This window comes from Danio aesculapii, chromosome 7 (assembly GCF_903798145.1).
Source record: "Danio aesculapii chromosome 7, fDanAes4.1, whole genome shotgun sequence".
NCBI classification, from domain to species: Eukaryota; Metazoa; Chordata; class Actinopteri; order Cypriniformes; family Danionidae; genus Danio; species Danio aesculapii.
The window spans coordinates 39095697-39111754 of record NC_079441.1 but is presented as its reverse complement, the minus strand read 5'-3'; the positions used below and the strand labels follow the sequence as shown (position 1 = coordinate 39111754).

Genomic DNA, 16058 nt, shown 5'->3' with positions numbered 1-16058 from the left:
TGTAGATATATTATGAGAGACTTGCTTTGTTTACCAAATGAGTGGATCTAATTTGATTTGCATTGCAAACACTAAAGAAAAGTTAAAAAGATATTTTTTATTTCCTATATAGTTCATATAACAAGTTTTTAGTTATGATACTCCCAAAATAATTCTGCGCAAATCCACAGATTTTTTTACTAAATCCTGCGCAGAAATAGCAAAAAATGTCCATAGATTCTGTCTAGACCTAGACATGACCCATTTTTTACTCTAGGGGTGCACGATATTGGAAAAAATCTGACATTGCGATATTTTTTCATTCTGCAATATATATTGCTCTGTGAATACAACTTCACAAGATGAGTTGAATAACTAATTTAATTCTGAATCTGAATTTATAATTTTAGATTGAAAGGGATGATTCTGCAAGTGAGTGTATAAAATATAATAAACAATCTACAAGCAAAGATAAATTCAATAAAGAAAAAATATACAAATTAAATAAACAGCATTTTGTTGTTTTTCAAGGGGTCAAACTGTATCAGATATAGTAACTGAATAATCAAAGGTCAAAAAAAAAATCTCATAGACTTCGTTTTAGAAACAATTCTATAAAATTAATCATTATCAATTTGTCAAAGTTACAAATGGTACAATTTCTTATGCCTGAATGCTTTTACAACCCTCACACAGTCACAGGCCTCAAAAAACACTTACAAAATGATGAATTATAATCCAGACTCAACACTGCATATACTCACGATGTGCCTATTGCGAATGATCACATTGCGATATCGATGCTGAAATGATATATTGTGCAGCCATAGTGTACTTAATAGTTTTAAATGATCTAACGATGACATATTAGCACATGCAGTAAGACGGCAGGCAGAGGTGTTGTATTTTGCCAAATCAAGTCATATTTCTGCAAGATTTGCTACGAATAGTACTCTTTTTTTTTTTACCGTTCTTGTGCAAGATGGCCATGATTTATTGTGAAGTAAATTTGCTTTGCATTGACTTATGTTTTTATGTTGTGTAAAACTTTTAACATATTTTACATTTAAATTTTTTTCAATAGTAAGGCATTCATTAATGCATTTATTTACAATGTCAATTTAGGCACTGGTGCCATTTTAAAGGTATTCATTCAGCACCGTTACTGTGATGAAAAATTAAAACTCCGTCATCGTTTAGCTTTAACTTAAACAAAACCTGTTTGACTTTATTTTTTTTGTTAGATTTTTTCTTCTGAAGCTTTTTTTGAGGAATGCTGGTTGCTAGTACCCATTGAAATCTATAGTAAAAAATCTACTATTAAAGACGGGTCCCAGCAACCAGCATTCTTCAAAATATATTTTTTTGTGTGTTCAACAGATGAGAGAAAGTCAAACATGTTTAAAGGTGCAGTAGGTGATTATCTTCAGAAACATTTTTTGTTGTGCTGGTTGAAAGTCTCTTCACATTCCAGTAGTACTGATTAAAGTAAATACATCTGCGCACCTGTTTACGCAGATACGCCATTTGCGCGTACACACGAGGGAGGGAGAGAGAGAGAGAGAGAGAGAGAGAGAAGAGAGAGAGAGAGAGCGGTAAAAATAAATGCTGAATCAAAACTTAATTAATATTGGAGTTACTTTTGCACGCTGGAAGAAGGATGACACCCTGGCGTGGCTTCGGACGGCAGGGAAGGGACTGTGTTTCAAAGATTTTATGCTAAACGGATAGCATTTAGGCAGATCACCTACTGTACCTTTAAAATAACAGCTAAAATTATATTTTTTGAACGTACTATCCCTTTAAAAAAATAAAATACCCAGCTTTAATAATGACCCTGATGACCCCCACACAAGGACACTTTCCAGCACATGTACCTCTTTCACAGGTGCGGCCTCCATGAGCCAGTTCTCGATAAGCTCCACTATATGGCTGATCTGCCCCCAGCTACAGAGACACTCCAATGTCTGACTGTAAGCTGTCACAGCGGCACCCGCTTTCAAACTCCTCAACTGAGACATCACTTTACTCCTGCAGAGAAGGACACAGTCATGCTGTACAACCAGACTGTCCTACAGATCGCTCTAATGCCTTGAAAAAACACGCTCAATCCCACCAGCATTAAAAGGATGTCTTTGGGAAATCAGAATTGGCAATTCGTTTTTGAGCCAACCTGCTGTTCTGGGAAGATGACTGACTGAAGCACGTGGACTGTGCTAGACAATCATTAGAAAAACATTTATTTAGAAGTGCTGTTCTTTTTAAAATTGGTCTTTGCTGGTACAGTTGTTAATACTTTTACAATTTAGACAATTCATTTTATGTCAAGAAAGAATATTTTCATTGTTGGCAGCACTATTCTTCTAAAATGGGGCATATAGGGATTTTTTTAAGGGGAAGTTCCTACAGTGTAATAACTGTACTAACCTCAGAGCTGGAAGAGCAGAGGCAGGAAGTAGAGATGCTAGAAGAATGAGAGGTGCTTTACATCGCTCCTCCTGTGCGCACACACACACACACAAATGCATCATGTTGCACCCATGTTGCATCAGCTCTGAAGATGTGATTATAGTGTGCCATTTGATCTTTAAATTGTCCTTTTGTTTCGCTGTTTGAACTTACCTGAAAGATTTTAAGATACTGGGGCAGAGAAGATGCGAACTTTGCCGTGGTGTATTTAAAGGCCTCTTGATTAGCCATAAGAGATTTCTGAACACTCTTCCACAGAATGACGAGGATCTCCAGGAGGCTGGCCATGGAGGAGGTGTCCTGAACGGAGAGAACATCCTCCAGCAGCTAGTGTCAATAATAGCAAACATAGGCATTGTTATTTATAGCAGACTTAATTTCTCATTATTGCTCAGCAGAGTATATACAAATGTGTGTGTGCTCTTTTATTGCTACAGATTTTATGTTTTTTTTTTATACACTTTTAATAGTTATTCATATATCCATGCTTTCCAAGACATTAAGAAAATGATAAAAATGTTGTTGAGGGACAGTTAAATAAGTAGTAGTTTATATTGTATTAGCTTATTTAAATAAATGCTTTTTTGTATTATTTAAAATCATTATACATTGTTTTGTGCCCACTTGTAAATTTACTGAGGCCCTCTAGTGGCAACAGTGCTGTTTTAACTGTTCTAAGATACTGTGGAAAACAATCAGTCTGAATGTTGACATGTGTTTCTGTCTTAAGAATATTATTAAAATGTGTGTGTGTGAGGGGGGGGGGGGGGGGAATAAGTGCACTATATATATATATATATATATATATATATATATATATATATATATATATATATATATATATATATATATATATATATATATATATATATATATATATATATATATATATATATATATATATATATATATATATATATAGTATATACCTAATTTTAAATAATTAAATTGTGGTTGTGTAATACTTTTGTTTTAAAGGTCATAGTTATCTGAGATTGCAGAATGTTAAGTTTGTAGTTAAGTGTGAAGTATGTATAAGCTTCAGTGCTAACATGAGCCTTACTACACAACTAAACACGATCAGTTTGGAAATGGAATAGTGTAAGTACTCAAGTCAACAAAGTGTATCAACCTATACTAGTTTTTGAACAATTCATTAAAAACGTGTACACATTGTGCCTTTAATTTGATAAAAAAAAATAATAACAGTAAAGTTCTGTGAAAGTTTTCTGTGATTTGAACTGTGAATTTGTAAGACTCCTGGCAAGTTTTACCATGGTTTCCACCAAAATAGTAATATTAATAACAGTAAGAAATGTTACTTAAGCAATCGGCATATTAAAATAATATTAAAAAGGATCATGCCTCACTTAAGACTGCAATAATGGCTGCTGAACATTCAGCATTGCCTCATATGAAAATAGCCGATTTAAAACACATTCAAACAGAAAACAATTGTTTTTAAAACTCAAACTGACAAAAACAGCAGTACATTAGAAGTCTCACCGTGCTGTTTTCTTTATTGCTAGATGCAAATTCTTCATCTCCTGCATTCTGAATGCACACATTCAGACACTTTCTGATCACCAGCATCAATTTGACTACAAAAAGAAAGCAAAGTGAGTTTGTTACTATATACACGTCTCCAAATAACAAAATAATAATAATTCATTGTAGAATATAAAACAGAACTGTCATTTAAGACAGCTTACTAGGTTATCTAAAACAACCTCACCTATATTAGCAGGAGCCGTGTACAGATAAGCATGCTGGTAAAACTTGCGAGCTGCTCCGGGATTTGTCTGAATCAGGGTGACACATCGCTCACACCAGACAGTCTCTGGTTGGTTGACTGGAAAGAATGAGTTAAACAGGAGATTGACAATGCGTTTGGACACAGGAGCAGAGTCCATCTCTAATCGAGCCAGAAGATGCTCCAGGGAGCAAACTTTCCAAAACTGTAACATGAAAAATTGGGAAAATATAGGCGTAAGTATATGAGCAAATATTTGATGAGATAAAAACACAGTGCGATATATAATGAATTAAGACAGAGTATGTTTTAAACTCCTACCTTGGCAGCGCGAGCAGCCTTTATCTTGAGGAGCATGCCCACAAAGGCAACACGCACCTTTTCAGAGCTGTCATGGAGACTGCTCTTCAATGCAGGCAACAGTTTTTCCATGAGTGGATGACTTAAACTGTTATCCAAAATTATAGACATACACTGCAGGGCAAACAAACAGGGTTTAACAAAGGCTTAGTCATGCAAAAAAAAAATTGCCATTTGACAGGATATTTTAAACTGTAATTATGTTCCTAGTCATTATGAGCACAAAAGTTCAAATGAAGTGTGAACATATTAATTTCAAGTCTTTCAGGCTAAGATGATTTTGTAAGCAGTGCTAACCTCTGAACTATAAATTAATGATTGGGTACATTCCATTCCCCCTGAAAAGCTTTTTAGTGTGAGGCTCTTAACTCTGAAATCACTGAGCAGAAGACATTGTCCTTCTCCTGCTGTAGATGGCTTTAAATTGGATTCTACAAACTACAAAAACTGGAAAGATAGCAAGCAGCACTTTGCTCAAGTGACAGACAGTCAGCCAGGGGCTTTACCATGAAGACAGAGCAGCGGACATCTGGAGAGCTGGTGTCATTAGCCAGCTGCAGGATCAGCTTCTCCAGCAGGTCAGTGATGACAGCAGATGGAATGACCTCCCAGCAGCGAGCCAGCACTGAACACACACCCAGCACTGCAGAGGAGCGCACCAGGGGCTGAGGGTCATCAAGAAGAGCCTACAGACACACACACAGAGACAGACAGTTTCACAGCAGTACAACATGCTGATGTCTTTTCTGACTGCTCTTGAATTCAGCAGCCAAGCTTGGCCTACAGGGGAACAGATTTTTTGACTTGCTGTGAGTTATAAGGTTGTTATTCAGTGGCATATGCCATTGTTGAAGTCCTCATCAAGCATTATTTCAACTTATTATTTTTTTAAAGGGTCCACTATGATATCATATTCTAAGCTTTAGTTGGTTTAACGTAGCTGTGTGAAAATAAACAACATCTCTAAATGTAAGACACTCAAAGTTCAACACAAAGGGAGACATTGGCTTTTACTGAGTTATCTAAGCAAAGCCTACAGTGAACGAAGTTTGGGAGACTACAAAAAATGACATCTGGGTTAATGATGTCATAAACCCTTCAGGTTATGAGCATACACTCCGTGTAGTGAAAGGGCATGGCCAGATACGCTGTAATGTTAGAAAAGAGATGCTTTCTGGTGACGTGGAGCCAATCTGTGAATCAAAGCACATTAGCACATGTTAGCTGACCAATCAGAGCCTCTTGAGGGTAGGTTTTTGGAGGAACTAGGAAATATATACGTTTTCATGTTAGCTGAGTAGTGGTATATCATTAATGCAAGATATATAGAAAAAATAACATGATTTGTCACAAATAAAGCATGAGCACACGTTGCTTTGCATCTTATTAACACAACCAAGCCAAAAAATACACTTTGGAAAACCCTTTTAATAATTGTATTTAACAGCAAAATTATATTAATCATTGTTCATCAATTTACTTAATCATTGGTTGTTTGGCTTCTACTGTATCTTACGACTCTTAAAGGCACAGTAGGTCATTTTTACAACTAGAGGATGCATATTCACGACAAACAAAGGCGTAGTTTGATGACGAAGTGACTGACTGTAAAATCTTTGGAGTTGTCATCTTCATTACATCCTACTAGACTCATACAGAAATCATGGTCATGGATGAGTATTTAAGACTTATTATCAAGGTAGTTTGAGTAAGGCTGAAAGCCATCAAAATAAACCAAGACCGCTGAAGCAATTCCTGATGAGTGATGAGCTCAATGTGGCATGAAAGCTGAAGAGCTTTTATTATACCTGAGTATCACTTCAGGTTCTTCCACTCGTGATCATTTTGGGAAGAGGCAGCAATGTTTTAATCACACTGATTACATTTTAGGGTTCTGTTGCTTCTTTGTGCAGTCTAAATAAAATGCACAAGATATTATAGCGTCTTCAGTGTTTCCTTGTTTTCTATAAAACCAAATCAGAAATCAAGAGTGTGTGATGTACTTAGCATGGAGACACTGGACATGATCCTTGTCGCTAGTTAAAATTGCTTATTTCTAATATTATTTGAATAATTTAAAATAATTCAAATACATAAGTCAGCAAAATGTTAAATATGGTAATGAAAAAATCGTACATACCAGGTCTTTTAAGGTAATTTTTAAAACAAAAACATTTTTTTAAAAACGTGGATGGGCACTGGGGCGGTGTGGTGGTGCAATGAGTAGCGCTGTTGCCTCACAGCAAGAAGGTCACTGAGCCTCCGCTGGATCAGTAGCATTTCTGTGTGGAGTTTGCATGTTCTCCCTGTGTTGGCATGGGTTTCTTCCGGGTGCTCCAGTTTCGTTATAAGTGAATTGGGTAAGCTAAATTGACATAGTGTATGTTAGTGAATGAGTGTGTTTGGGTGTTTCCCATTGATCGTTTGCAGCCTGAAGAGCATCTGCTGCGTATAACATATGCTGGATAAGTTTGCGAACCCTGGTTAATAAAGGGACTAAGCCGAAAAAAATAAATGAATGAATGGATGGATGGATGAATGGATGGGCGCTGTTGAGCTCAAGTTGCAAACATTGGACTCTACTTAAATACTTGAACATTCCAAAATGCAAACAAGAATACGAATTAGCTATTGACATACAAACAGTAGATCGAGTTGTTTCTGAACAGCCTGGTCCACCATCTCACTGCTCATGTTGGGGTCATGGATGGGAAAAGCCTCAGTAAAGAGCAGCGTGGCATTGGCACGAACCTCAGCATTGGTGGCCTGTTTAAAATGATAAAGATATATTTCACTAACACATTAACTTTAGTGCAAATAACTACATGCACTAAATACGTCAACAACTATAAAAGTAACCTTTAATGCCTTCCACAGAACTGGCTTGTAGAGCCTGTGCAGCATCTCATCGACTCCTTCGCGAAACTTCTGCTTGTGGAAATAAGTAAGGATCTACATAGAGAGACGGAAACATCGCAGAAAAAGAGAGTTTTAACTACAGATAACAAATTGATCAGAAGAAGTTGTCAAATATTCCCTGAAAGTATCTCTGATGTTCATTCATGTTTTTTTTCATGGCAACTAAACAATGATCTATCAAGCTACATTAAAAAGAGCTAAAATGATGATTTATTATTTGAACTTTCGAATGACTGAATCCTGCAGCTGGATAAAAAGTTGAGATGTGTTTTCTGACCTGTCTGACTTTGCTGTGGACAGGAGAGTTTCTGTGCAGCAACAGAGCATGTTGCATCAAGTCCTGGATGCAGGCAGACTCAATCTCCTCCAGAAAAGGGCCTGATGCCTTCCTCCATGCTCTGAAGTAAATCTCAGCCACGTGAACAGATAGAGCTCTGCAAGTACAGCGGGGAAGAATGCCCACTTTAGATCAAAGCGACTAGAAGGCAACGCCAATTTATACAGACTTAATAGTGCAAAATCTGCAGATGCTAATATTGTTTGTCTTATAGTAAGTGCAGAGATGTTTCTGTGTGATTGATCACCTTCTACGAAATTAGTGACAGGCAAATTTCTCCCTCTGAATTTTTGAAGTACTATTTAAAAGGCACTGGGTGTACTTTTTAACCACATTCATGATTTGTATACGTGCCAATACTGCTATACTTCTTTCTTGAGCTCTCCTGTTTCCATATTGAGCCTAACAGCTTTACTGTTTTATATTCATGTAAGCAGTTTGTCTCCTCTACATCATAAGTAACTCAAAGTAAGCAAAAAGTTACTGAGTGCACATTTTAGCAATATGAAACAAGAGGTCATGAGTGTATGATATACTTTGGGAAAAACTGCAGCTGATTCTTAATAGTTTCATGAATCATCCGAATGAAGTTGTCATTCCAAGAAAAAAGGAAGGCAAGGAAGCGTTTCCCCTGAAAAATGAGCAATAAACAGAGTTACATCTCTCATAGAAAACAATACCTCAAGCTCATGAGCCCAGAGAAACATGTAGACAAACCTCTTCCTGTTTGACATGAGAGGCCCTGAAGAAGCACTGGAGAAGAGGGTCGATGACCTGCTGACCTTTTTCAGATGCAAAGTCGACACTGAGAAGCACCTCGCGTAGACTACAGAGCCTTCTGAGCTCGCTGACCTGAGAATATGACCAAAAAAGTAATTATTCGATATCAAAGTATATCATTATAACAACGTCATATCTGTAATATAATATTACTAGTACCGGTTTATCAAGTGTAACAGTGTTCTCCAAACAAACAAGAAAAGCAGTCCAGCCAAGCTCATCCTTGCCTTGCAAATCCCGCCTCCACCAGCATTCAAACAGCCAGTGAATAGCCTGCTGAAGGGGAGTTTGTGATAGTGGCAAAGCGCTCTCTATAGCTGGAGAAAAAAAGCGCATTCACAATTTAAGATAACTATTTTGAATAACACTCACCGGCCACTGTATTAGGTACACTTTTCCAGCTGCTCGTTAATGCAAATTTCGAATCAGCCAATCACATGGCAGCAACTCAATGCATTTAGGCATGTAGACATGGTTAAGACGATCTGCTGCAGTTAAAACCGAGCATCAGAATGGAGAAGCACAGTGATTTAAGTGACTTTGAATGTGGCATGGTTGTTGGTGCCAGACGGGCTGGTCTGAGTATTTCAGAAACTGCTGATCTGCTGGGATTTTTACGAACAACCATCTCTAGGGTTTACAGAGAATGGTTCAAAAAAGAGATTCTGTGGGCACAAAGACCTTGTTGATGCCAGAGGTCAGAGGCCAGAATGGTTCCAGCTGATAAAAAGGCAACAGTAACTCAAATAACCACTCGTTACAACCAAAGAGCATCTCTGAATGCACAACACTTCCAAACTTGAGACAGATGGGCTACAGCAGCAGAAGACCACATTAGGTGCCACTCCTGTCAGCTAAGAACGGGATACTGAGGCTACAATTCACACAGGCTCACCAAAATTGGTTGCTGACCATGTCCACCCCTTTATGACCACAGTGTACCCATCTTCTAATGGCTGCTTCCAGCAGGATAACACAGCATATCATAAAGCGCAAATCATCTCAGACTGGTTTCTTGAACATGACAATGAATCCACTGTACTCAAATGGCCTCCACAGTCACCAGATCTCAATCCAATAGAGCATCTTTGGGATGTAGTGGAATGGGACATTCGGATCATAGATGTGCAGCCGACATATCTGCAGCAACTGTGCGATGCTATCATGTCAATATGGAACATTCTGAGGAATATCTCCAGTACATTATTGAATGTATGCTGCGAACGGTTAAGGCAGTTCTGAAGGCAAAAGGGGTCCAATCCGGTACTAGTAAAGGGTACTTAATAAAGTGGCTGGTGAGTGTATATAATTCATTCAACCATTGCAGAGTGGTGATATGAAATAATAACAATGACATCAAATAAGATCAAACCTGCAACAATGAACCTTTAACACAACTATTTAGCAACACAACCCATTAAACAAAAGTCACATTTATTTATTTTTGGTTAAAATGGATTAAATAAATCATGTTTAATATACCATGTTTTAAACTCAATTAATGAACGCAAACATTTTTTTTTTTATTCTAGCAAATCCCAAACATATATTTATGCTTTTGGGTGGTATAGGTGAACATTTAATATACAAAGTAATTCTACATTATATATAACATTATATATACTGTATTGCTTTTACTTGCAAATATTTGTCAAATTTCATAGATTTTTTTTATAAAAAAGGCAGTTCAACCCAAAATTTAAATTCAGGCATTACCTGCATGTTGTTCCAGACCTCAAAGACTTTTGTTCAATGAAAATATATTTTTTAAAGAAATTTGTAAAGGTTCTGTCCCTCCATAGACAGCCTACACAATAACCATTCTCAGCCCAGAAAGGTAATAAAAATACAATTGTTCGATATGAATGTTCTTCTTTGTGCACAAACAGCATTCCCAGTTGCTTCATGAAATTGCAGTTTAGCCACCGGAGTCACATGGACTACTTTAATCATGTTTTTACTGCCTATCTGGGCCTGGAGAACGTTATTTGCGTACAGTAGGCTGTCAATGGAGAGACGAAAAATCCACACGTTTAATTACAAACATCAGTCGTGTTCAAAGAAAAAACTAATTTCAAGTTTGGAACAACACGAGGGTATGCAAGCAACAACAAACATTACATTTTTAGGTAAACTAGTCCTTTGTTGAATATTCTGTCATGTGCTCTTTCACAAAAAAAAACAACAGCAGAAATGTCTAGATGAAGAGTGACAATAAAGGTACATACAGTTCAGTATCTGGGCACAATTGAGAAGAGTGGTATAATTGTCATTTTCCTGCAAAGCATCTACAGAGACTGTAGAAACAATAGTGACGCCTTCTATTACAGCCATGGTTTGTATCTGAAAGTAAACAAGAACAACACCTGCAATTCATTCTCATTTGCATTAAAGAAATCAGAAATTGAAATTAAAGTTTAAAAATGTAAAATTGTCAAATAAAGTAAAATAAAAAAAGTTTTTTTAGATGTTAAAGTATCAGTTTGTTAGTTTTATGGATATCTACATGCTAGTGTGCTCCAATAGCAGTGATAGCACTTCCATTTAGAAGATATAAACCACATATAAGCATCCAAAACTTCCAGTATGTCACCTCTGCCTAAATAGATCAATGTTTATTTTGACATCACCTCAGTTTCTCATCAAACCTTCTGGCCAATCAAATGCTTTTTAGTATCTGGCATGCCCCGCCCCCTTCAGGACACTTCTCATTTGTTTTCATTTGATGTGCTTGAGCTCAACCACTCTCACTGGCAGAACTGTGATATAAACTAAACACTATTGGCTGTTTTTTAAAGGGGAGGAACTATTATGTGTCCCACCCTGTCTTCATGTTTGAGTTGAGATTGTCAAATTAAAAAAAAAAAAAAAAAAAAGTAAATTAAAAATGAACAAAATATGCTCTAGATTTACTGGGCCTTTCGAAAAATGAGTAGCGTCACCTGTTCCTCAGAAACCTCCAGCTCCATGTCTCCTGCATCCTCCTCAGCTCCAGTGATCCAGCGCTCTGAAGGGGAAAGAGTGAGGCTGTGTTGCAGTAACTTCAGCTGTCTGTCCCACAGATCCTGCCTCTGACTCTTCTGCAGCTCCGCCAAAATTTCCGCCAGGTCAAACGGATCCGCTCCATCCTTCTGCAGCACAAACAGAAGGAACAAAATAAAATGACCCTCAAAATATGAAACAGTCATTTCACAGCTATTTATTAAATCCATGAATTTTCTAGTGGCTCTGAAGACTCTCCACATAGATGCTGCATCATTATTCTAAACATAATACAATAATCTCAATATAAGTAAAAGTTCAGCCATAATGCCAAAACTCTGATTTATTTGCAACTGGTTTCTTTGAAATTTCCCAGGGGGGTTTTCCACTTTGTGATGTGGTAAATATGATTTGCTAGCATTTGAACCCTTTGTTCTAGAATCCAAACTGCAACACTTCAAACACACTATTTGGAAATGTTTGCTTATTAAAATAAAATAAAAAATTAAATAATAAAAAGCTTTAAATTTTGATACATTCAAGTAGTTCATGCTGTAGAGCAAAGCATCAGAAATTGTCAGGTTATTTAACAGAACTGAATCGTCGATGAATATATGATACATTTTAAACTACATTCTATAAACCCCACAGGAAAATATTTAGTGAACAGAGGTAAATTATTTTTTCTGGGTTGAAGCACACTATAGTCTTTAACTCGGACAAGTACATAAAGTCTTGACAAAATAGTCAGTTATTTATCCCCTCTTCAAAATAGATGATTACAAAGCAGATATAAATCGAAAAACATGGACTGCGTTTACTTTCATTACTATTTGTTTGTATTGTTTCTGAAAAAATAAAGAACTGAGCCAGGCAAATTTAGCTGAATTGAAACAGAATAAGTCGTTAACAATTTAGTACTATTAAATTTAATATTTCAAACTATATAAATACAAAAAAAAAACATTTAGTTTTTTTTTAAATAAGCACAATTGCTAATACATTTTCATTTCAAATGTATTTATGAAAGCACTACAATGGTAAGACTATTGTGTACATTCAGTACTCTTTAATTGCTTTTTATTTTATCCAAAACTGCAAATTTGTTATAAATAATCTTATAGATTCGAGCCCCACTAGAAGAGTATAGTTATTATATAAGCAGTATATTGTTTTGTTGCATTCAGTGACACTGACATGTAATTTGATGAAGTTCAGAAAGTCCTGGACGTGCTCGTGATGGACAGAATCCAGAAACTGCTTTCGTTTCGACATCTTCCTGACAATCCTATCAGACAAAATAGATGGCACAAGTAAATATCGGTCAGTAACGCTGGTATAAATATAGTATAACGTTATAATCTCTTCACATATCACATACACATTGTGCGCAGTTTCTTTTTACCAGAAGTCAAACCCGAATAGCAAGTTGTTGTTTTCTTTACTTTGCAGACACTGCTTTTTAAACTATATCAGCACATAAGACAGCATATGGTGAATATTAATTTTCAGTCAGTTCAAACCTGTTAACTGTTTGTTTGTTCACGTACAGAAGATCCTCAAATCCCGCTGCTGCGCCCGTTTCTGTTTTCACCCGCTCAAAATTGAAGAAGCGTCATGGCGTCATGCGTAGTGTATCGCATAGGACGTATCCTCTCGTCATCTTGTGTTTACAGCGTCACCTGCCGTATGGGAGATCAACAGCGCTATAGCCTAAATGTAATGGATTTTTTTACTATCTCTGTTAAATTATTACGTAAAGTTAAAAAAAATGTTATTTGTACAACTTTTAACACGTTTAATGCGTTAATTGTTGTCATACAACATCAGCTTGCCTTATTTCCTACGCTAAATCAATTCTTGAGTGTTCAGTTAATGTCCACAAGGTGGAGCCAAAACACCGCAGATGAAAAATAATCACCACTTCCCTGATTGATCCAACACAAACCTTTTTGCATCACAAGTTTTTTTAAATGTTGTTCAAATGTGCAATTGTGTTACTGTTTCATTAAATATGTGCTGATGTTCATTCATTCTTTTAGTTTCCAAAAGACATTACAGATATAACTTACATAACCTCTCATACAGAAAGAGACTTACAGATCTTGCATATACTTTGTATTTTCTTTCCTTTAACAACAACAACTATAAACAGTAAAACATGGGGAGCTACAAATCCTTTATAAGACTGTCTTTAAAGAAGAAAAGATGTACTGTATATTTAGATACATAATATTAAATTTAAAAGTTACAATTCAAGACAAATTTGGGCATATTGGGGAAATATACTCAATCCATTTACTCCATTTTTTTTATTCAGTCTGTGTTCATCCATGGCATTTATAATGTGCTATAACTGTGATTACTCTCCCCCCCCCCCCCCCCCCCCCCCACACACATTCTCCAGCAACTAGTGTCCTTTCCTCTGTGTATTTTCTGTAATGATGTGATGAAAATCCTGATGAAAACTTTTTTCCAACAGAATTCTCTCCACATGGTTGAGCTGGTACATTTCCATTGAGTTTTACAAATATTCCCCCAATCCTCATCTGAGATATTCAGATTTTCTTCCATTTTCCATTTATCTCTAAAATATAATGTATTGTCTGGTACAGATTCACAAAATCCCTTATACAGTTAGGTCCATAAATATTTGGACATCGACATAATTCTGACATATTTGGCTCTATTTACCAACACAATGGATTTTAAATGAAACAAACAAGATGTGCTTTAACTGCAGCCTGTCAGCTTTAATTTGAGGGTATTTACATCCAAATCAGGTGAATGCTGTAGGTACCACAACAGTTTGCATATGTGCCTCCCACTTGCTAAGGGACCAAAAGTAATTTGACAGAATAATAATCATAAATCAAACCTTCACTTTTTAATACTTGATTGCAAATCCTTTGCAGTCAATTACAGCCTGAAGACTCAAATGCTTATAGACATCACCAGATGCTGGGTTTCATTCCTGGTGGTGCTCTGCCAGGCCTCTACAGCAACTGTCTTCAGTTCCTGCTTGTTCTTAAGGCATTGTTCTTGGGTTACAAGTTGATCTTGATCTCATCTGTTCATAGGAGGTTGTTCCACCACTGTTAAGCTTTTTTTTTTAGAACTCTAATCTGTTCTAATCCTTTCTGTTTTTGCGGCTCACCAATGGTTTACATCTTATGGTGAACCTTCTGTATTCACTCTGGTATAGACTTCTTTTGATTGTTGACTCTGACACACATACACTTACCTCTTGGAGAGTGTTCTTGATCTGACCAACTGTTGTGAAGGGTGTTTACTTCACCAAGGAAAGAATTATTTGGTCGTCCACCACTGTTGTTTCCATGGTCTTCCTGGTCTTTTGGTGTTGCTGAGCTCACTGGTGTGTTCTTTCTTTTTAAGAATGTTCCAAGCAGTTGTTTTGGCCACTCCTCATCTCTCTGATGGGTTTTTTCAGCCTAATGATGGCTTGCTTGGCTGATAGCTCTTTGGATTTCATCTTGAGAGTTGACTGCAACAGATTCCAAATGCAAACAGCACACTTGAAATGAACTCTGAATCTTTTATCTGCTCATTGTAATTGGGATAATAAGGAAATAACACAGACCTGGCCATAGAACAGCTTAGAAGGCAATTGTCCAATTACTTTTGGACCCTTAACAAGTGGGAGGCACATACGTAAACTATTGTAATTCCTACAACTTTCACCTGATTTGGATGTAAATACCCTCAAAAGAAAGCTGACAGTCTGCAGTTAAATACACCTTGTTCATTTCGAATCCATTGTGTTGGTGTATAGAGCAAAAAATGTTAGAAGTGTGTCGATGTCCAAAAATGTATGGACTTGACAGTATAATTTAGAAATGATCTTATTACATGATTGGGCCTTGTCCACTGATAGAAACACTTTTATTACTTCTGTCTTTGCAAGTTTCAATATTTCTGGTTTAATATTACAATCAATCTAATGTCTTGCTTGAAGGTATCTATATGTCACTTTGATTAAACCCATATTTCTTCCTGTAGAAATTCAAAAGTTTACTAAAAGTGCAATAGTTCGAAATTCTTAGTCCATCTTAAAAATCTGTCATCTATTTGGTTAGGGATGTTTATACATTTTCAACACAAAAACTCAAGTTATGTATTACGTTTTGGGTATCCATTTTAGTTATTCCATAATTAGGGAGAATAAAGAAATAAACACTATAAAATAAGCAAACTATGTATGGATATACCTCTGTAAAACTTTCAGAATACAGATATGAATAAAACTGTAAAGTTTAACGTATTTAAGTGCTGCTGAAGTGTTTGTGTAGCTCAGTGCAGAATTTTGTTGAGAGAAAATGTAATGTAACTAAAAATTGAAACATTTAAAAGTATTTTGAACATTTTCTTTCATTTAGACTGACAATTACATTACAGTCTCACCTTGACCCATTTAAGTAATAAAAAGCAAAAGGTTAAAAAATATGAATCAAGGTGTAT

General features: G+C 36.3%; 1 protein-coding gene across 3 annotated transcripts in view; it reads right to left on the bottom strand.

The window, feature by feature from the left end:
- The window catches only part of LOC130232905 (condensin-2 complex subunit G2), a 25299-nt gene extending 12132 nt beyond the window's left edge, over positions 1 to 13167 (bottom strand). The window contains exons 1-17 of one of the 3 annotated variants that reach the window (XM_056462885.1): positions 13103 to 13167; positions 12777 to 12867; positions 11540 to 11728; positions 10826 to 10940; positions 8757 to 8914; positions 8535 to 8669; positions 8354 to 8448; positions 7758 to 7914; positions 7421 to 7513; positions 7202 to 7327; positions 5068 to 5247; positions 4523 to 4675; positions 4184 to 4406; positions 3955 to 4049; positions 2602 to 2775; positions 2407 to 2477; positions 1857 to 2010 (exon numbers count right to left, since the gene is read on the bottom strand). In XM_056462885.1, the coding sequence (XP_056318860.1) occupies positions 1857 to 2010; positions 2407 to 2477; positions 2602 to 2775; positions 3955 to 4049; positions 4184 to 4406; positions 4523 to 4675; positions 5068 to 5247; positions 7202 to 7327; positions 7421 to 7513; positions 7758 to 7914; positions 8354 to 8448; positions 8535 to 8669; positions 8757 to 8914; positions 10826 to 10940; positions 11540 to 11728; positions 12777 to 12854 (2196 nt within the window). In that variant the 5' untranslated portion in view covers positions 12855 to 12867; positions 13103 to 13167. Of the gene's footprint in view, positions 1 to 1856; positions 2011 to 2406; positions 2478 to 2601; positions 2776 to 3954; positions 4050 to 4183; positions 4407 to 4522; positions 4676 to 5067; positions 5248 to 7201; positions 7328 to 7420; positions 7514 to 7757; positions 7915 to 8353; positions 8449 to 8534; positions 8670 to 8756; positions 8915 to 10825; positions 10941 to 11539; positions 11729 to 12776; positions 12868 to 12984; positions 13027 to 13102 lie in introns of those variants that run through there. The other 2 variants (XM_056462886.1, XM_056462884.1) reach the window with 2 other exon arrangements.
- Positions 13168 to 16058: the final 2891 nt, after the last annotated feature.